A 21,090-nucleotide genomic window follows, 5' to 3' on the forward strand; every position below is an offset into this window, starting at 1 on the left:
AGCGACAAAGATTTCCGTCAGAGGCCCAGCAATTTCATCTCTCGTCTCCCTGAGCAGTCGAGGATAGATGCCATCAGGCCCTGGGGCTTTGTCAGTTTTAATGTTCCCTAAAAAACCTAACACTTCCTCTCTTGTGTCTGTGTGGGTTTCCTCCGGGTGCTCCGGTTTCCTCCCACAGTCCAAAGGTGTACGGGTTAGGTTGATTGGCCGTGCTAAAGTTGCCCCTTAGTGCCCTGAGATGCGTAGGTTGGAGAGATTAGCGGGTAAATATGTAGGGATGTGGGGGTAGGACCTGAGTGGGATTGTGGTCGGTACAGACTCGATGGGCCAAATGGCCTCTTTCTGCGCTGTAGGGTTTCTATGATTCTATGATAATACCACTACACCACTGCCTTCCTATCCCCCTGAATCCATTAATGAGGCATATTTTTTATATTTGGTCAGCCACATTATTTTGGAATCTGAAGTTTATTTATGAAAAGAAATATTGGAGATGAGAGGGGGAAAGATGGTTTGACTGATTATTTGTTTTCCATTCACTATGGAAAGATGTGCCTTGGGAAGATGGATGTGTTGGGTGTTATACGTTCTGTACATCTCGGGGCAATCAGAGATGACATTCGTTTATAACTGCGGAACAGATTTATTGATAAGAGTTTGGAGATTTCTCTGCAATCACAAAATGTCTGCACTCATGCTTATAGCTTAGCTTCTGGCAGCTTCCAGCAACTCTGTTTACTTACCACCGAATCAACACCCAGGCTTAACCAATCAAACACAGTGAGCATAGATCAGTTATCAGACACACATAATCAAATGCGGGACAATTGGATTAAATAATTGTGGTGAACCATAGATGGTTACCACTATGGGTACTTGTATATATGTTACCCTCGTTACTGTTGGGGGTTAGGGTTTTGGGATGTTCCACCTGTTATTACTGTTTATGTGGTACAGTCCGTTCGGCTCCGCCCAGGACTCCGCCTTCTTACAGGAGTATAAAGGTCACTTCTACTTCCTAGTAGTCTTTAGTCTGGGATTATATTGTTGAGTAGTGTGCTCCTATTTGTAGTGAATAAAAGCCTTTATTCCCGGGTATGTTCTAGCCTCCCGTGTGAATCGATCGCGCATCAATAATGCTTCATTTTATAAAACCATCTCTTTCTGTTGTAGCACAATGAATGTCGACGATGATGCCAAGTGGTTGGAATGGGTGACAAAGCAGTTTGAAAATATTGCGGGTGAAGATAAAGAGATTAATTTGGAAGAATTCAAGACAGCGCTTAAAGTAAAAGAGGTAAGTTTACCTTCTTAACACACACAGAACATTTTATGACTGTTGCCATTTTGAAACTCAGTAGTTGTAGATTTTATAGTTAAAGTTAAAAATGATTACAGGAAGAATTTTCCTCTGTGTATTAAAGCAGCAGCCGTGTTTAATAAAAAAGTGTAATGACTTCAGTCGGGCCATTGAGGTTGGCCTATTGGAGTATGAACTCCCTGATTAATGACATTGAATATATGATGGACAGGGACCAGAGTAAGAAATTGCAGAAAAAATGAGCTAAGTCATTGCCAGACCTAACGCAGTCCAAAGATGTGCGGGTTAGGTGGACTGGCCATTCTAAATTGACCCTAGTGTCAGGGGGTTAGCAGGGTAATTAAGTGGGGTTATGGGGATAGGGCCTGGGTGGGATTGTGATCGGTACAGACTCGATGGGCCAAATGGCCTCTTTCTGTACTGTAGGGATTCTATGATTAAGAATCCAATTGATGGACCAATCAGGGAGTCTTTGCCTTGTATTTAACTGGGAGTGTCAGTTCCTCTGACACCCCCGGAGGTAGACTGCTGACGGGTAGCATTCTGTGTACAGCTGTTAGAGTCATAAATAAAGGGATTTTGGTGAAGGGATTTCTGCCTCTGCAGACTTATTACAAAAAGAAACATGTTAATGTCTTTAACTACAAACTTACAAGCAGAGGAAATCTTCCTGGCTGTGTGTATGTTCATTATTAGATAATATGTGCACCAATATTTGCAGCAGATTTCATCTTAACTATGTATTATATTAATTGTTAAGTGTATCTGGAGTACTTAGGGAACTGTTCAAAAAGAATTGCCTATTTTGTTTGTAATACTGTGATCAGAAGTTGAATATACAATGAGGTTTGCCCAATGCTGCACTATCCAGTTGCAAGCATCAGCCACCAGTGGGAAAATTCTTTGCAAATTTTCATTTAAAAATAAACTGCCAGCAGACTTAATGAAAGAATCATGGAGTCATACAGAAGGAGGCCATTCAGGCCATCGTGTCTGTGCTGGCTCTTTGAAAGAGCAATCCTTTTTTTTATTCATTCGTGGGACATGGGTGTCACTGGCTGGCCAGCATTTATTGCCCATCCCTTGTTGCCCATGAGAAGGTGGTGGTGAGCTGACTTCTTGAATCGCCGCAGTCCACCTGGTGTAGGTAAACCCACAATGCCGTTAGGGGGCGAATTCCAGGATTTTGACACAGTGACTGCGAAGGAACAGTGATATTCTTCCAAGTTAGGATGGTGAGCGGCTTGGAGGGGAACTTGCAGGTGGTGGTGTTAACCATTTATCTGCTGCTCTTGTCCTTCTGGGTTTGAAAGGTGCTGCCTAAGGATCTTTGGTGAATTGCTGCGGTGCATCTTGTAGAGAGTACACACTGCTGCTACTGAGCATCAATGGTGGAGGGAGTGGATGTTTGTAGACATGGTGTCAATCAAGTGGGCTGCTTTGTCCTGGATGGTGTCAAGCTTCTTGGGTATTGTTGGAGCTGCACCCATTCAGTGTATTCCATTACACTCCTGACTTGTGCATTGGCCAGGCCTTGGGGAGTCAGGAGGTGAGTTACTTGCCGCAGTGATTCTAGCCTCTGACTTTATTAGTCCCAATTATCTGCTCTTTCCCACAATTTATTCATGCAATTTATTTCTTTTTCAGTTATTTAGCAACTCCCTTTTGGAAGTTGATATTGGATGTACTTTTGGACGATGCAATGCATTCCAGGTCATAACAAGACTCTCTGTAAATTCTTTCTCTCACCACCCACCCCCGCCAATTAATTTGTCAATTAACCTTAAATTTGGATGCTCTGGCTACTGACGTTCCTGGTGGTGAAAGCTCTTTCATCCTACCTGCTCTAACAAAGACCCTCATAGCTGTGAACTGCTCTATTCAGTCCCACCCGAACCGTCTCTGCTCAGAGGACAATGAGCCCACCTCTCTCATCTTCCATTTAACTGAATAAAGAAATGAACATGAATATTTTATTTGAAAGTTTACTTATTAGTCACAAGTAGGCTTACATTAATATTGCAATGAAGTTACTGTGAAAATCCACTAGTCACCACACTCCGGCGCCTGTTCAGGTACACTGAGGGAGAATTTAGCATGGCCAACCTACCAGCACGTCTTTCAGACTGTGGGAGGAAACCGGAGCACCTGGAGGAAACCCACGCAGACACGGGGAGAACGTGCAAACTCCACACAGACAGTGACCTAAGCCGGGAATCGAACCCGGTTCCCTGGTGCTGTGCGGCAGCAGTGCTAACCACTGTGCCATCGTGCCGCACCTAATTGCTATGAAGCACCTTGTTGTGTAATTGGGACGTCCCAGAGCGCTGAACAACTAATTGGTTACTCTTCAAGTGGAAGTGGAGAAATTTGCATTCAGCAAAACACACAAATTTAAACAAAATGGTAAATAATTAGTTAATTTCCTTTTCACTTGGAAGTGCTCGTTGAAAGAATATTGGCCAAGAAAATGGGAGATCTTTTCTCAGCATCAAATTGCATCCAACAGGGATGGTGGGACATTGGGTAATGCACCGTCTACTCTGGCCATATTGCTCTTAATTTATTTGACAGTCAGAGTGTACATGATTACAGCTGTCTGATTCAAAGTTGAGTGTATCACCTATTGTCCCTAGCTGAGTTATCATGTGTATTTAAAGGTGTAGGGGGTTTCTAAGTGTTAAATGTGAACCTTGGCTCATTTGGTAGGTGGGAGGCCTGAGCTCATTAGCCAGGCTGACACTCCCAGTGCAGTGCTGAGGGGGTGCTGCACTGTCAGAGGTGCCGCATGAGATGTTAAACTGAGGCCTTGCCTGTCCTTGGGCTATGGGGAAAGAGCTAAACAAAAAGGAAAGATTGCGTCTAAATAGTGGCGCTTGTGACCACTGGACATCTCAAAGCACTTTACGGCCATTGAAGTACTTTTGAAGTGTAATAAAAGCAAAATACTGCAGATGCTGGAAATCTGAAATAAAAACAGAAAATTCTGGATAAACTCAGCAGGTCTGGCAGCATCTGTGGAGAGAGAAACAGAGTTAATGCTTCAAGTCCGTATGACTCTATAGTAGTTAACTCTGATTCTCTCTCCCTACAGATGCTGAAAGACAAGCCGAGTTTATCCAGCATTTTCTGTTTTTCACTTTTGAAGTGTTGTCACTGTGGCAATGTAGAAAATACAGCAAAGAGGACGTAGAATCAACTGGATAGCTCTTCCAAAGAGCTGGCACAGCTATGATGGCCTCTTTATGTCGTGGGGCTAAAGGAATCAAGAGCTATGGGGGGAAGATGTGATTGAATTTGATGATCAGCCACGATCATAATGAATGGTGAACCAGGCTCGAAGGGCTGAATGGCCTTCTCCTGCTTCTGTTTTCTATGTATGTTTCTATATATGTCCTGTATGATTCTAGGAACATGCTGCATCACTCATGGCTTTCTTTTTTTGGCAGGTGTGCTAATAGACTCTGTCTCCTTTTCTCAGTCCTTCTTTGCAGAAAGATTTTTCACTCTGTTTGACTCTGATGGAAGTGGCAGTATAAGCCTGGATGAATTACTGAAAGCTCTGAACCTCCTCACTCATGGAAGTGAAACAGACAAACTGCGATTCCTTTTCCAAGTCTATGATGTTGATGGTAAGATTACATTCCTTCACTGGCACGCCTTTGACAGGAAAAGCAAATCAGAGTTTTTGATTTGATTTTGATTTGCTTTATTATTGTCACATGTATTAGCATGCAGTGAAAAATATTGTTTCTTGCGCGCTATACAGACAGAGCATACTGTTCATAGAGAAGGAAATGAGAGAGTGCAGAATATAGTGTTACAGTCATAGCTAGGGTGTAGATCAACTTAATGCAAGGTAGGTCCATTCAAAAGTCTGATGACAACAGGGAAGAAGCTGTTCTTGAGTTGGTTGGTACGTGAGCTCAGACTTTTGTATCTTTTTCCTGAAGGAAGAAGGTGGAAGAGAGAATGTCCGGGGTGCGTGGGGTCTTTAATTATGCTGGCTGCTTTGCTGAGGCAGTGAGAAGTGTAGACAGAGTCAATGGATGGGAGGCTGATGGATTGGGCTACAATCATGACCTTTTGTAGTTCCTTGCGGTCTTGGGCAGAGCAGGAGCCATACCAAGCTGTGATGCAACCAGAAAGAATGCTTTCTATGTTGCATCTGCAAAAGTTGGTGAGAGTCGTAGCTGACATGCCAAATTTTCTTAGTCTTCTGAGGAAGTAGAGGCATTGGTGGGTTTTCTTAACTATGGTGTCGGTATGGGGGGACCAGTTTTGAAGCCCTTACAATGTAATGGAAATCAGTGAGCTGTGCACACAAGCAGTGGGAGAGAGCACAGCCTGAGTGAGACACAGCCAGGGTGAGTGTGAGTATCAGAAAGTTGGAGCACATTGGGGATTGGACTAGCAAGTCTCTCTCTTTCATTTGTAAGTTTGGTCGTCTAGTTAAAAGATTGATAAGGTAGCTGACTGAGTGACAGTTAACTGTCAATCAAATGAAGCCTGATTAGGGCCTCAATAGGTTTATCTCCTGCAGCCATGTTTTCATCCCACAGTTGATAAACCTTTAAACCCCATCGTAATAACTCAGGAGGCCAACTGGAAAGAAACAACGTTTTATTCATCAAAGCAGAAGTTAAACCACAGCCCTGTGGTACTGTACTGGAGTCCCATCCAGGACAATAGATCACCGGAGCTGCCCAGGGCTTCACTTTATCAAGGGCTCGTGATACAAGATGCATCCGGTTAGGTAATCGCCTGTTACCATGGGAACTCGTATTCCAATGGTCCCACAGGGAGGTCAGTTAGGGATTCCCCATGTCAGTCCTCGGGGTTACCACAGCACGGTGGCACAGTGGTTAGCACTGCTGCCTCACAGTGCCAGAGACCCGGGTTCAATTCTCGGCTTGGGTCACTGTGCAGAGTCTGCACGTTTTCTCTGTGTCTGCGTGGATTTCCTCCGGGTGCTCCGGTTTCCTCCCGCAGTCCGAAGATGTGCAGGTTAGATGGATTGGCCGTGCTAAATTGCCCCTTAGTGTCAGGGGGACTAGCTAGGGTAAATACATGGGGTTTTGGGGATTGAGCCTGGATGGGATTGTGGTCGGTGCAGACTCGATGGGCCAAATGGCCTCCTTCTGCACTGTAGGATTCTATGATTCTATGATTATCACTGAACATCTCTCATTTATTTCCTTGTATCTCTCGCTCTTGGTAACCTTGGTGATAACCTATACCTTAAACATTTGCTTAGATTTTCAACACAAGAAAGCTTCACTCATACAGCTTGCAATGGAAGAATTGTGGGACTCCTGTCTTGTTCCTCAAATTGCACATTATCATTTTATGTAAGGCCTATTTTTAGCCCTCAGTGAAATTACTCCCTTTAATCATTCCCTGGCAACCACTGATGTATGTGTATCCATCCAATCATCCCAATAAATGACAGCATACACATTGTTTTAACTCAAGTCATTCGAATTCCTCAGGTACATGATTACTTTGTGATGAATTCCAGTTATCCATTATTCTCGATACAACACTGAAATCCTGCTCTCACAGTTAATAAATTTGTCATAAATTTGAGTCGTAATTTTTTACTTACTAGCGTGTTTTTAGTAATATAATAATTACAAACTGGAAACAACCAGTTCAACCCAACCAGTGCACGTTGGTGACCACAGGAGCATAGGAATTAAGAGCGAGAGTAGGCAATTCAGCTCTTCGAGCCCGCTCCGCCATTCTATATGATCATGGTTGATCTCCGTCTCTTCCTAACTCTACTTTCCTGCCTTTTCCCCATAGCCCTTTATCTCGCTTTTGATCAAATGCTTATCTATCTCTTTCTTAAATCCATTGATTGATTCTGTAACCACTGCACTCTGGGGCAGTGAGTTCCATAGATTCATGAATCGTGAGCCATAGTCCTCATCTCCTGTTCTCACATCCCTTATAAACACTTCGCCTCAACCAACTCGCTCATCTCTACCTAAACGTTGACATGATTCCTGCTTCAATCAGAAACTCCCGTAGTTCCTATTGCATCCTCACAACCCTATGTGTAAAAATAGTTCTTCTGCTCCATCACCTAAACCTTCTAAAATAGCAACGTGAATTTATATCACATCTTTAACGAAATAAATGTCCCCAAGGCACTTCACAAAAGTGTTATCAAACAACATTTGACATTGAACCAGATAAGAGGTATTATAAGCTTGTGTTAACAGGTAGGTTTTAAGAAACAATTTAAAATGGGAGACAGAAGTAGAGATTCAGAAAGGTTTGGGAATGTAATTCCAGAGTTTAGGATCCCGGCAGCTGAAAACAGGATTGCCAATGGCAGAGCAAAAATAAATCAGGGATGCACCAGAGGCCAGAATTGGAGGAACGTAGAGATGTTGGAAGGTTGGAGGGATGGAAGACAGTCACATAGATCAGAAGGGCAAAGCTATTAAGGGAGTGGAACACATGGATGACATTTAATCTTGTATCTATGACCTCTTGTTCTCTATCCCACAACAACTGGAAACAGTCTGTTTCTCTCTAATTTTAAACATTTGTCTCAGTCGCCCTGTAATCTCCTTCATTTCAATGTAAACAATCCTGATTTACTATTGCTGTAAATATCGAATCATAGGCAGTGGATCCATAGACCCTGATGAATTACGCATTGTCCTCAAATCCTGTTTACGAGAAAGTGCCATCTCATTACCAGAGGAGAAACTCGATGACTTAACGTTGGCACTTTTTGAGTCTGCCGACAAAGACAACAGTGGCGCCATCACCTTCGAGGAGCTCAAGGAAGAGTTGGAGAACTTTCCAGAGGTGATGGAGAACCTGACAATAAGGTAATGTTCGAAGAATGAATTTCGGTTTCTGTCCAATTCCATAACCATTGCCAAACCACAGCACAAATTGCTTATAATTTTTTAAGTTTATTTATTAGTGTCACAAGTAGGCTCATATTAACACTGCAATGAAGTTACTGTGAAAATCCCCCAGTCGCCACACTCCGGCGCTTGTTCGAGTACACTGAGGGAGAATTTAGCATGGCCAATGCACCTAATCTGCACATTGCTTTATAAGTAACAAATGAAAAAGAAAATGGATGAGGTGAAATTTTTGGAAGGTCCCCATGATTTCTCTCCCAGGCGTTCCTCACCTCTGTACCCTGGAGATTAATCTTTCATTTCTGGAAGGGTTAACAAGCCTATGACATATTCACTGGATGTTGTTATGGTTCAGGTTAAAAACTCCAAGTAGTTTATAAAACCCATCTGAATAATAGGTTTTGCATCTTGAATTTGGCTCGGATAAGCATGAGATGCTTCACTTCAGGTGTGATTCAAAAGACCCACTAGGGAGCTTTTATCAAACAAAGTTTATTTAGGAATATAGTTAACACGTATGGAAAGAAAATTAGCAACAGCTTCTATCAATTACAAACAAGAAACAAAACAACCACAATAATATCTAACCCTTAACAAATATATCTAATGTGTTCCAATCAAACCAATCCCATAGACAAAAGACCCTTTTCACAGGTTTGGCACAGCACAGACTAATGCTCACGTGACAATGGGATCAAGGCTGTTAGTTGAATTGTGCAGTCAAATGCTCTTGAGACTCAGAACAGTTTGAAGACAAGACAACTTCCCAAAACACCTGACAGACTCTGGTCCAGATCCCAACAACAGCAGATTTTTTTCCTTCAGCAAGGAAAAATCTTGCTTTAAGATCACCAGCAGAATTTCCAAATCAAACAGGGAGAGAGGGAAAACACTTCTTTTCAGCTTGCTGACCCTTCTGAAACTGAAACTCAAACCTGCAGCTCCAAACTGAAAATAAAAAAAACTGTCCAAAAACACATGACCGTCCTCCTAACAGTGCAAGATCATAAAACTAATCCCAGAGTAAACACAAACAACCCCATTTAAACTACTTAAGTAGCAATAAAAAGACTCATCGCAGACAACCCGGCAACAATGACATCACTGAAGCTGTGAGCTGCAGAAATCATTTTTTTTTTTGAAAACCTTTCTTACAGGTACACTGATGTCACAGTGTCAACCTTGTAAATTGGCCTTTCCCTAATTTAAGCATCCTCACTTTAAAAGCATAAGATTTGCCCAAGGAAAGCTCACAGGCTGCTGAGGCCAAGTATAGTGCCTTCCCAGTGGAGATTTCCCTGAATAAATGATTGAATCTGTGACCTCTCTGTACGACCTCTGGGCTTGCAGAGTTTAATCTTCGAGGCACCTTCAATTTGACCAGAATTATCTACTGGCCCCACCAAGACTCTCAACCAAGTGGGTACAAAGGTGAAGTTTGTACAGATGCTCCCTGCACTTGCTTGACATTTGCAATAAATTCTTTAATTGCTTGCGACCACAGCATTGTTTAATTAAGCACTGATGAGGAGCTATATGGTAAGCAAATGTGTGATGTCTTTGACAATTGAAACGGTTAATTATATTTATATATCCATGGCAGAAAGACCCAGAGCTCCAAGTGTGCATGTACCCTCCTGGGGGTTATTATGGAGCTGTGTATCATTGGACTGTCAAATCATTACAAGGCTTTTATTCCAAAGCTTTTAAGATATTCAGGTGAAATTGCAAAGCTCTGAAAGCAGCCATTCAAAGACTAATATTCAAATCAAATAGTCAGTGTGTAACACCTAATGTTACACTAATACTTTAAAGAATAGACATGTCGACTTTCACATCACAGGAGTGGAGGCAAGGATCTCCACAGTCTGTGCTTCACTGGCACGAAGAAACCAAGGTTCCAGGGACAGATGGCTCCCTGAAGAAAATGTCTCTATGATTCTGTTGCTAATGTGAGGAATCAGGTTTCTTTGGTGTCAACAGATCTCCCATGTTGACTCTCTTGAATAAACCTTTCAAAGCCAAGCAATGGTAATCCTATCAACCGTTCTATACCCTACCCAAAGTTCTTTTCGATTTGCTTTAGACAGGGCGTTTAACAGGTGGTCCATCTGCTGTCAGCAGTTTTATGCCCAGTGGTAAACGTTAATGCCTTCTGTTTTATTTTAAATGACAGCAGAGCCCAAGACATCACCAGGAGAGCTTGTGCTCCGAGTATGACGCTGGGAGGGTCTGTCAGGCTACCTGAGGCAGCAGGTGTAAAGTTGCCCAACAGATCAGCTGCACACACACCTCTCTGTAACGCAGCTTTGAGCACTGCATGGATTAAGAGGTCCATCATTCCTCATAATTTGTTGGGGTACATTACCTGATTATTACATTACATTAACCTGTTAGTAAAACGCTCACATGAAGTGCTCATGCAGGAGCAGGTGGCAATCGGAAAATATATATCCTGTCATCTCTAAGGACTTAAAGAATTAGCAGGTTGTAATTAAATTACTCATAGCATCATAGAATCCCTACAGTGCAGAAGGAGGCCATTCGGCCCATCGAGCCTGCACTGACAACAATCCCACCCAGGCCCTACTCCCGCAACCCCATGTATTCACTCTGCTAATCCCCCTGACACTAAGGGGCAATTTATCACGGCCAATCCACCTAATCTGCACATTTTTGGATTATGAGATGAAACTGGAGCACCCGGAGGAAACCCACACAGACACGGGGAGAATGTGCAGACTCCACACAGAGAGTGACCCAAGCCGGGAATTGAACCCGGGTCCCTGGCGCTGTGAGGCAGCAGTGCTAACCCACTGTGCCACCGTGCCGCATTTCTTTAGTTATAGTAAAAACACAATCACAATGCAAACAGCCCCATTGAAGTTAACTTCACTCGTTTATTTACGTTTGTCTACATTTTCCACATTGCTTATTGTCCATGAACGTACAGTTACTGATGCAGGGGGAGACTCATTATGAGGGTGCAGGGCTGCATCTGTGAATCCTTTTTTTGCGTAGAATTACATCACGAAATTAGGCCATTCGGTCCAGCTGGTCCATGCTGATGCTTATGTTCCACACTTTCGTTCATCCAGCCCTATCAGTGAAATATCTTGCAAAGACAGGCAAATAGATTAACGAATGGACAGTTTATTAAGGTAAGTAAATATGTACAGAGAGTGATATAAAGGCTATCGTACTCCACGATTCCAGACTCAGAAGCAGCTCCAGGATTCGCGCACTCCAGCTCAGTTGACTGAGTGGGTCAAATGACCCTCCAAGAGCGTGCCCTAAGGGACACACTGCCACAAACAGCATATTTTCTTCCTCATGTTGTTACCTTTAATGTAACAATATAGTTTTCCTCAGCTATTCCTAGTGGCAGCGAGTTCCACTTTCTGGATGAAGATGTTTCTCCTGAACTCACGATTGGATTTATTAATGACTACCTTAAATTTATAAACTCTAGTTTTAATCACCCTCACAAGCAAAAGATTATTCTCAATCCCTATCAAACCTTTCACAGGTGCCCAGCCTGTCCACTCTTTCCTGATAGGTATAACCTCTTAGTTCTGGTAAATTCTTATAAATCTTCTTGGGGCGGCATGGTGGCACAATGGTTAGCACTGCTGCCTCACAGCACCAATGACCCAGGTTCAATTCCGGCCTTGGGTCACTGTCTGTGTGGAGTTTGCACATTCTCCCCGTGTCTGCGTGGATTTCCTCCCACACTCCAAAGATGTGCGGGTTAGGTTGATTGGCCATGCTAAATTGTGTCAGTGTAAATACGTGGAGTTACGGGGATAGGGTCTGGGTGCGATTGTTGTTGGCGCAAATTCAATGGGCTGAATGGCCTCTTTCTGCATTGTAGGGGTTCTATGATTCTTTGCATCTTTTCAATTGCCTTATATTCCTTTTATGATATGGAGATCAGAACTGTTCACAATACTCCAACAAACACATCCTGTCATGTGCTGAGATTTGGGACCTTTCTGTACAGCTCAATATTGCTCTTGTTTTTGTGTGTAGACTCTTGTGGGGTGAGCAGGGCAGTGGGATTATTAGGCCTTGACTGTCCTAGCAAAGATCCAACAGACATACCAACATACAAATTAGGAGCAGGAGTTGGCCATTTGGTCCCTCAAACCTTCCATTCATGGTGGCACGGTGGTTAGCACTGTTGCTTCATAGCGCCAAGGACCTGGGTTTGATTTCCGGCTTGGGTCACTATCTGTGTGGAGTTTGCATGTTCTCCCTGTGTCTGCGTGGGTTTCCTGCGGGTGCTCTGGTTTCCTCCCACATTCCGAAAGACGTGCTGGTTAGGTGCATTGACCCGAACAGGCGCCAAAGTGTGGTGACCAGGGGAATTGCTCAGTAATTTCATTGCAGTCTTAATGTAAGCCTTACTCGTGACTAATAAGTAAACGAACAACTTTTTTTTAACAATAAGATCATGGCTGATCCAATTTAACCTCACATTCTCACCTCACCTTTCAGCCCCTTGCTTATCCAGAATCTATCTGCTTCTGCCTTACAAATATTCAAAGACTCTACCTCAACCAGCTTTTGAGGAAGAGAATTCCAAAGTCTCACGACCCTCTGGGAGAATTCATTTTCCTCAACTGTTTTCAGTGGGCGACCCCTTAATTTTAAACAAGTTCTAGATTCCTCCACAAGAGGATCCACCCTGTCAAGTCCCCTCAGGATCCTAACGGTTTTGATCAAGTTGCCCATACTCTTCTAAACTCCCGTGGATACAAGTCTGAGCTGTCCAGCCTTTTCTCATAAGACAAGCACCCATCCCAGATATTGGTCCAGTAAACCTTCCCTGAACTTCTTTTGATGCATCTTTTCTTAAAAAAGGAGACCAATACTCTACAGAGTACTCTTATTGTGGTCTCACCAATATCCTGCATAACTGCAGCAGAACTTCCCTACTCCTGTATTCAATTCCCCTTACAATAAATTATAACATTATATTAGCTTTGCTAATTACTTGCTGTACCTGCATATTAGCCATTTGTGAATCAGGCACTAAGCATGCAGATCTCTCTACATCTCAGAGTCCTGCAATCTCTTCCCATTTGTACAATAAGTTTTTTATTTGTCCTGCCAAAATGGACAACCTCCCACATTGCCTCACAGCACTAGGGACCCGAGTTCGATTCCCGGCTTGGGTCACTGTCTGTGCGAAGTTTGCACATCCTCCCCGTGTCTGCATGGGTTTCCTCCGGGTGCTCTGGTTTCCTCCCACAGTCCGAAAGGCGTGCTGGTTAGGGTGCATTGGCCACGCTAAATTCTCCCTCAGTGTACCCGAACAGGCGCCGGAGTGTGGCGACTAGGGGATTTTCACAGTAACTTCATTGCAGTGTTAATGTAAGCCTACTTGTGATGCCAATAAATAAACTTTTAAAAAACTTTAAATTATTCTCTAGTTGCCAGGTCTTTGTCCACTCACCTAACCTATCTACAGCCTTTTGTAGCCTCCTTATCTCCTCTTTCCAACTTGCTTTCCTACCTATCTTTGTGTCTTCAGCAAAATTAGCAACCATACCATCAGTCCCTTCATCCAAGTTATTTATATAAATTGTAAAGAGTTGAGGCCCTATCACTATCCCTGTAGCACACCACTTGTCACACATTCTGCCAACCACAAAATGAAACAATGGACCAAATAGCCACCTGCCCTGCAGTTAACCTTTAAATTAAAAACAGAGGAGATGCTTAAAAAGAGTGCGTTGAAATAAACTGAAAAGCTGAAATGTCTGAAAGCAACATGGAGAATTTCTGTGTCATAGTTTGTGTCAAATGTGAGTTGAAATTCAGCATCTCCAGTAAGTGTAATACACTGGATGACATAGAATCCCTACAGTGCAGAAGATGGCCATTGGGCCCATCGAGTCTGTACTGACCACAATCCCACCCAGCCCCTATCCCTGTAGCCTTCCGTATTTACCCTGCTGGTCCCCCTTGACACTAAGTGGCCATTTAGCATGGCCAATCAACCTAACCCGCATACCTTTGGACTGTGGGAGGAAACCGGAGCACCCAGAGAAAACCCACGCAGGCACAAGGAGAATGTGCAAACTCCACAAAGACAATGTCTTATGTCTTATACACAGAATGCCTCGCAATCATAAAGTTCTAATCTGACAATAGAAGGTTGAATAGGAAAGTCCACTGTAGATCACAGTGTCAATTGTTACAACACGGAGGTGATGTTTCCCTCTGTGCGATTTTGGAACGCCCAAAGGGATATACCTCGCCTCATAATCTTAAGTAAGTGTGCGTGAGATCGTAGGAAGCTACTGGTTTTGGTAAATTAAAGCAGGATCTGCCACTATCATGAACAATTAACAGGTCTTTATTTTTACAACTGGTGACAACCATATTGAAACAATTAACAAACTAAATCAACTCCCCAATACAATGCTGTTCTAATTACAAGACTCATTCAGGAATAATTAAATAAATCACTACAGAATATAGTCACTCTCAAATAATATAATACCAGGCATCTGTTGGAAGTATGAACTTTCTTCTGATGCTTCTGTCTGGAATACTTTCTGAGTTGGTTTCTCCTTCAATTTAGATGGTGATTTGATGAAGCTATATATTGCCGCAGAATTCCACATGAGAGACTCGCCACTCCCTCCTTCAATCTAAAGAGGTGGCACGGTTGCTCGAACCGTTATTTCTCCCTGTCTGGGTTTAAATACTTAGAATTACCTCACAGTATTCCAGCTTGAGGCTGTCAACAACACTCAAATTTGAATTCAATTAGTTCTGTGTCTTTGAGTGCTTGCTTTAAAATCATTGGTCCAATTCAAAAGCCTGTTTTGCTCTGCTGGAACTCTGTGCAAATGTTGCAAAATTGGCTTCTGCAGTTGAAAATCCCAAGCACAAAGACACATGTTTTAAAGAGACAATGCAATATGATTTCTTATTTTGGTTTCAGCATTTCTTTTCAATATGTACATTTGTCAAACACCACATTTTTAACCTGAAACATACAACTTCATAACACAGTTGACATGGAGTGCAATTGATATCAGCCTTGGGAAGCCCTAGAGTTAATACATCCCATTCCACTGAAGGATAGTGGCTAACTTGATGACATTTGTTCTCTCTCTACAGTGCAGCCAACTGGTTAAAGCCACCAACCACAGAGAAACACGCCAGGCAGACCCCGCGGTATCTGACGCCCGCCTACTGGCACAATAATATCCGCAAGCTGCTCTTCATGTGTTGCTACATCCTCGTCAACATCTTACTTTTTACATTCGCAGCCTTGAAGCATACCAGCTCTGGTGGGTGGGTTATGTTGGCAAAAGGCTGTGGGCAGTGTCTTAACTTCAACTGTACCTTCGTCGGGGTGAGTACTGATAGACGTTCCCGTTGGAACTAAAGCTTTTGACAGTGAATTTACATCATGAAGGATTTGTGCATTTGTTTAGCAGGTTGGTGTGAAACCCAGTGGGTCACACCAGAACAGGAAAGCTCTGATATTTAACCTGAGTTGAGTTCATTACGACCAGGTTGACAATGGTTGTGCACATATTGGCAACAAGAGTGGGAAATCAATCAGGGTTCCTGTTTCCGAGTGGTCACTGCTGAAATTGTCAGGATGGGCTTATGCACGCCTGGATTCTCCCTCCTGCCCCCACATCATCTGCTGGCTCTCAGGAGGTCATAGAATACAAGGAATCCCTCCAGTGCAGAAGGAGGCCTTTCGGCCCATCGAGCCTGCCCACTTTGGATATGGTTCATGTAACGTCCGAACTATGTTAGGGCTTCTGGGTTTTAAACGAAAAGAAAAACATGTGGTTTGCCCACGTTAATTCAAAGTAACACACAACAGGTTTATTGAAAAGCTGTTCCCTGCACAGAACAGAAACTGAAACTAAACATCAGCCTGTGAAACACCCTAACGACATTACCATCAAATGTGCAATTTGCTCTGAAAGCAATCATAAGACTATTTAAATATATAACAGTTCATGATCCAGGGAGATACAGGATTAAATAGAAAGAAAATATCTTGTTAAGAACATAAGAAATAGGAGCAGGAGTAGGCCATCTAGCCCCTCGAGCCTGCCCCGCCATTCAATAAGATCATGGCTGATCTGACGTGGATCAGTACCACTTACCCGCCTGATCCCCATAACCCTTAATTCCCTTACCGATCAGGAATCCATCCATCCGCGCTTTAAACATATTCAGCGAGGTAGCCTCCACCACCTCAGTGGGCAGAGAATTCCAGAGATTCACCACCCTCTGGGAGAAGAAGTTCCTCCTCAACTCTGTCTTAAACCGACCCCCCTTTATTTTGAGGCTGTGTCCTCTAGTTTTAACTTCCTTACTAAGTGGAAAGAATCTCTCCGCCTCCACCCTATCCAGCCCCCGCATTATCTTATAAGTCTCCATAAGATCCCCCCTCATCCTTCTAAACTCCAACGAGTACAAACCCAATCTCCTCAGCCTCTCCTCATAATCCAAACCCCTCATCTCCGGTATCAACCTGGTGAACCTTCTCTGCACTCCCTCCAATGCCAATATATCCTTCCTCATATAAGAGGACCAATACTGCACACAGTATTCCAGCTGCGGCCTCACCAATGCCCTGTACAGGTGCATCAAGACATCCCTGCTTTTATATTGTTAAAATAACAGTCCCTAACTAACTAGGGCAGTTGATGTTGAATCTGATGGGAATTCATGGTATTATTTCATATTCACAACACATTATCAGAATATTCAGCCAACAAATGCATGTTATTGTTTATGTTCTGCACAAGTCTCTTGCCATCCTTCATCTAACGCCACCATCATATCCTATTTCCTGTTTATCTAGCTTCCCCTTAAGCAATTATGCTAGTAGCCTCAACTATTTCTTGTGAAACCGAGTTCTAATCTCTGGGTAATGAAGTTAGCACAGTGGTTAGCTCTGCTGCCTCACAGTGCCAGGGACCTGGGTTCGATTCCCAGCTTGTGCCACTGTCTGTGCGGAGTCTGCACATTCTCCCTGTGTCTGCGTGGCTTTCCTTTGGGTGCTCCGGTTTCCTCCCGCAGTCCAAAAGATGTGCTGGTTAGCTGCACTGGCTGTGCTAAATTCCCCCTCAATGTACGCAAACAGACGCTGGAGTGTGGCGACTGGGGGATTTTCACAGTAACTTCATTGTGGTGTTAATGTAAGCCTACTTGTGACTAGTAAATAAACAGCAACACTAATAAGTTCCCCTTGAATTCCCTATTAGGTTTGTTTAGTGACTATCTTAAATTTATGGCCCGAATAGAATATACAATAGAAAACAAGTTGATTAGAGTAGGACCTCCGAACACATTTGTGTCATGACGATTCTTCCTGTTATTATCGGTGTTAAGGCAATTTCAGATTATTTTAGCCAAACCTTCATTGCTTTTCCATCTCAAAGGTCCTGATGCTGCGCCGATGTCTGACCTGGTTAAGAGCAACCTGGGTGGTGAGGGTTTTGCCTTTGGACCAACACGTACTCTTACACCAGCTGGTGGGATTTGCAATATTTGGACTGAGTGTTGTTCACACCATTGCCCATATTTTGAACTTTGGTAAGTTCAAACAAAGTGACAGACAGCATTATGTACATGTTACAGCATCTTCCTTGTGAAATAAGAAAGTGTTTTCAATCAATTTTTTGAAAGTTGGCTCGAAGATGAGTATTTTGTTTGAAGAGAACAGTCTGCGTGAGTTGATTGTAGGAACATCAAGAATGGGAGCGGGAATAGGCCTAACAAGCCCCTGGAGCTTCCTCCAGCATTCAATAAGATCATAGCTGATCCCCCAAGTCAAATCCACTTTCCTGTCTGATTCCCACATCCCTTGATTTCCTTTGAATCCAAAAGCTATTGATCTTGACCTTCAATCTATTCAAAGCCTGAGCACCCCCAGCCTCCGGGACAAACAATTCCAAACATTCACAATGTTCCGAGTGAAGAAATTTCCCCTCGTCTCAGTCAGAAATGATCGTATTCGTAGATCCCCAGACTGTCCCTCTGGTTTTAGGATCTCGGCATCTGCTCTGTCAAGCCCTCTCAGAAACATACATGAATAGAATAGAATCCCTACAGTGCAGGAGGAAGCCATTCAGCCCATTGAGTCTGCACCGATGCTCTGACAAAGCTTTTTACCCAGGCCCACCCCGCCCTACTCCCTTAACCTCACGCATTTACCCCACTAATCCCCCTAACGTACAAATCTTGGGACACTCAATGACAATTTAGCATTGCTAATCCACCTAACCAGCACGTCTTTCGGACTGTGGGAGGAAACCGGAGCACCCGGAGGAAACCCATGCAGACATGGGGAGAACGTGCAGACTCCACACAGACAGTGACCCAAGCTGGGAATTGAACCCAAAGACCCCTGGCGCTGTAAGGCAGCAGTGCTAACCACTGTGCCACCGTGCCGCCCATATATTTCAACGAAAGCATCTTTCATTCTTCTATAACCCAGGGATGATAGATCCATTCTGCTCAAATTAACTTGGCATGATCATTTTATACAATATTACTTACTGAACTGCCGTAATATTTCATTTACACATTTTGGGTTCTTTTGCACTTGCCAAGGAGGCAGAGTAATAGTCTTTTCTTCTGCCAGTACTTCCAATTTGACCCAAAGTGAAGCTTCAAAACGATCCTTGAATCTTAGATAATTTTTTCTTGTACCAGAGTTACACACTTCATTTTCAGGATGACATGAAAGAATTCTCCCAGCCCGTGGCGAGTTTGATGGTGAGTGGGCAGGTGCGGAGAATCTGGTGAGAGCCAAACAGTTGGACACCCGCTGGTGTAAAGTTAAGTAGAATTCTCCCTGTGGCAGGTTAATGGTGGGTCGGTCTCTCAGTAGCGGGTTAATGGTGGGTCGGTCTCTCAGTAGGGGGTTAATGGTGGGTCAATCTCCCAATGGCGGGTTAATGGTGAGTCAATTTTCCTGCTGGCTGGAGGCATGGACAACATTTACACCTCATGAATGCTCCTTAAAACAGCATCCCGCTGGCGTTCCAATCTTGTGCCATGCCAATGAGAAATCACTCTGGCGTCAAACCCGATTGCTAAAGAATGACATGCACAAGGCGGTCCTCAATTGGCAAGAGGCTTTGGGGTGAGTGCAACATCTTTCCGCCACAGTGCTGCGCTGCTCTTGATGCGCTGTTCACCACTCTGCCGGGGCAGACCAGCTCCTGCCTCTATCTCTATGCCAACCTAGTCTTCATGGCAGCACCACGCTGCTGGACCCATGGACCTTCCTGTGTCATCGAGTTGGATCAGTACAGCACCTGGGGTTGGGGAGTACAGGGATCTCCTTCCCCTGGCGCCGCATAGCAGTGTCTATCTGGACAGCACCGTGCTGTGGGAGTCATGATGCCATGTGACAAAAGTCCGACGTTTGACCAGGGGTGAAGTGCGAGTTGAGGTGGGTTGGGGTGTGGTGTTCTGACCAAGCCAGGGGGGTGGCAATGTGGGAGGAGGGCTGTGCAAAGAGGGGGGGGGGGGTGGATGATGGGTCACGATGGCAGACAACGGGGCAAGGAGGTGGATGAAGAAGATGAGCAATGGAAGGCAGAGGGAAGACTGAGGGGAGGGGAGCTGGACCCTGACAAGAATGCATGAAAAGCTCACAAAGGGATAACACATGGACAGGAACGCACAAAGACTCCAGAGGTGGTGGTTAGATGTCCCAATGGGATATGGGTGCCTCGCAGGTGATGGGCTCGGGGAGGGGTGGTTGAATCCAGGAACAGACTTTCTCTTAAGGCTGCTAGCTTTTTCTGCTGCATTGCTGCCATCCTTAACTGTCTCGTGATGACAGATGGGCCGGAATCAGTGTTGGACTGGTGTTAAATATGGCAGCAGGATCTGCGAACCCACCAACTGATAATGGGCGGACGAATCAGCTGCCGGCCTGCCAGGAGGGTCAGAGTGGAATGTGTCAGTGCATAAGCAAAGAGATTCCAAGCACAGAATCTGCCGCGGGATCTTGCCATTCGGGTCGGTGGGATAGGCCCCCTTGCACCTCACTTACTCCCAGAATGGGAGAATTCCATTCCACATCTCTAGTAACTTTCTGAATGAGAATAAACATTCCCAATCTTGTCCGTAACAACAACCTGTATTTATATAGTGCCTTTAACATCATAACATGTCCCAAACTGCTTAACGGGAACATTATCAAATGAATCTTGGCACCAATGGATGACCAAAACCTTGGTCAAAAAGTTAGATATTAAGAAGCTTCTTCAAATGAGGAGACAGAGATAAAGATGTTGATAGGTTCAGGGTGGAATTTCGAACCTAGGCAGCTTTTTTAAAATTAACTTGTGGGACATGGGTGTCACTGGCTGGTCAGCATTTATTGCCCATCCTTAGTTGCCCTTGGAGAGCAGTTGAGAGTCAACCACATTGCTGTGGAGTCACATGTAGGCCAGACCAGGTAAAGATGGCAGATTTCCTTCCCTAAAGGACATTAGTAAATCAGATGGGTTTTTCCGACAATCGACAATGGTTTCATGGTCGTTGGTAGATTCTTAATTCCAAATGTTTTTTAAATGAATTGAAATTTCACCATCTGCCATGGTGGGATTTGAACCCGCATCCCCAGAACATTAACTGAGTTTCTGGATTGATAGTCTAGCAATAATACCACTGGGCCATCACCCCCCTTAAAGACAGGGCGTGAAGACAGAGCTACTGAAGCAATGTAATAGGTGTTTCAGTGGCTGCCACTGAGGGACACAGTGGTCCCAGATAGTGAAGGCTACAGTCAGGACCATCCCAACACTACCTGGTCTCCATTACCCTGGTGTTAATGCTCAACACCAGCCTCTAACGCCC

General features: G+C 44.0%; 1 protein-coding gene across 1 annotated transcript in view; it reads left to right on the top strand.

Annotated features, from left to right (window-relative positions):
• The first annotated feature begins 1,081 nt into the window (after positions 1-1,081).
• nox5 (NADPH oxidase, EF-hand calcium binding domain 5) overlaps positions 1,082-21,090 on the top strand; it is a 71,349-nt gene continuing 51,340 nt past the window's right edge. The window contains exons 1-6 of the mRNA XM_078241245.1: positions 1,082-1,095; positions 1,174-1,297; positions 4,803-4,953; positions 7,962-8,172; positions 15,355-15,592; positions 17,652-17,805. Of these exons, the coding sequence (XP_078097371.1) occupies positions 1,178-1,297; positions 4,803-4,953; positions 7,962-8,172; positions 15,355-15,592; positions 17,652-17,805 (874 nt within the window). The 5' untranslated portion in view covers positions 1,082-1,095; positions 1,174-1,177. The remainder of the gene's footprint in view (positions 1,096-1,173; positions 1,298-4,802; positions 4,954-7,961; positions 8,173-15,354; positions 15,593-17,651; positions 17,806-21,090) is intronic.

Source organism: Mustelus asterias, chromosome 24 (genome assembly GCF_964213995.1).
Source record: "Mustelus asterias chromosome 24, sMusAst1.hap1.1, whole genome shotgun sequence".
In the NCBI taxonomy this organism is placed as follows: Eukaryota; Metazoa; Chordata; class Chondrichthyes; order Carcharhiniformes; family Triakidae; genus Mustelus; species Mustelus asterias.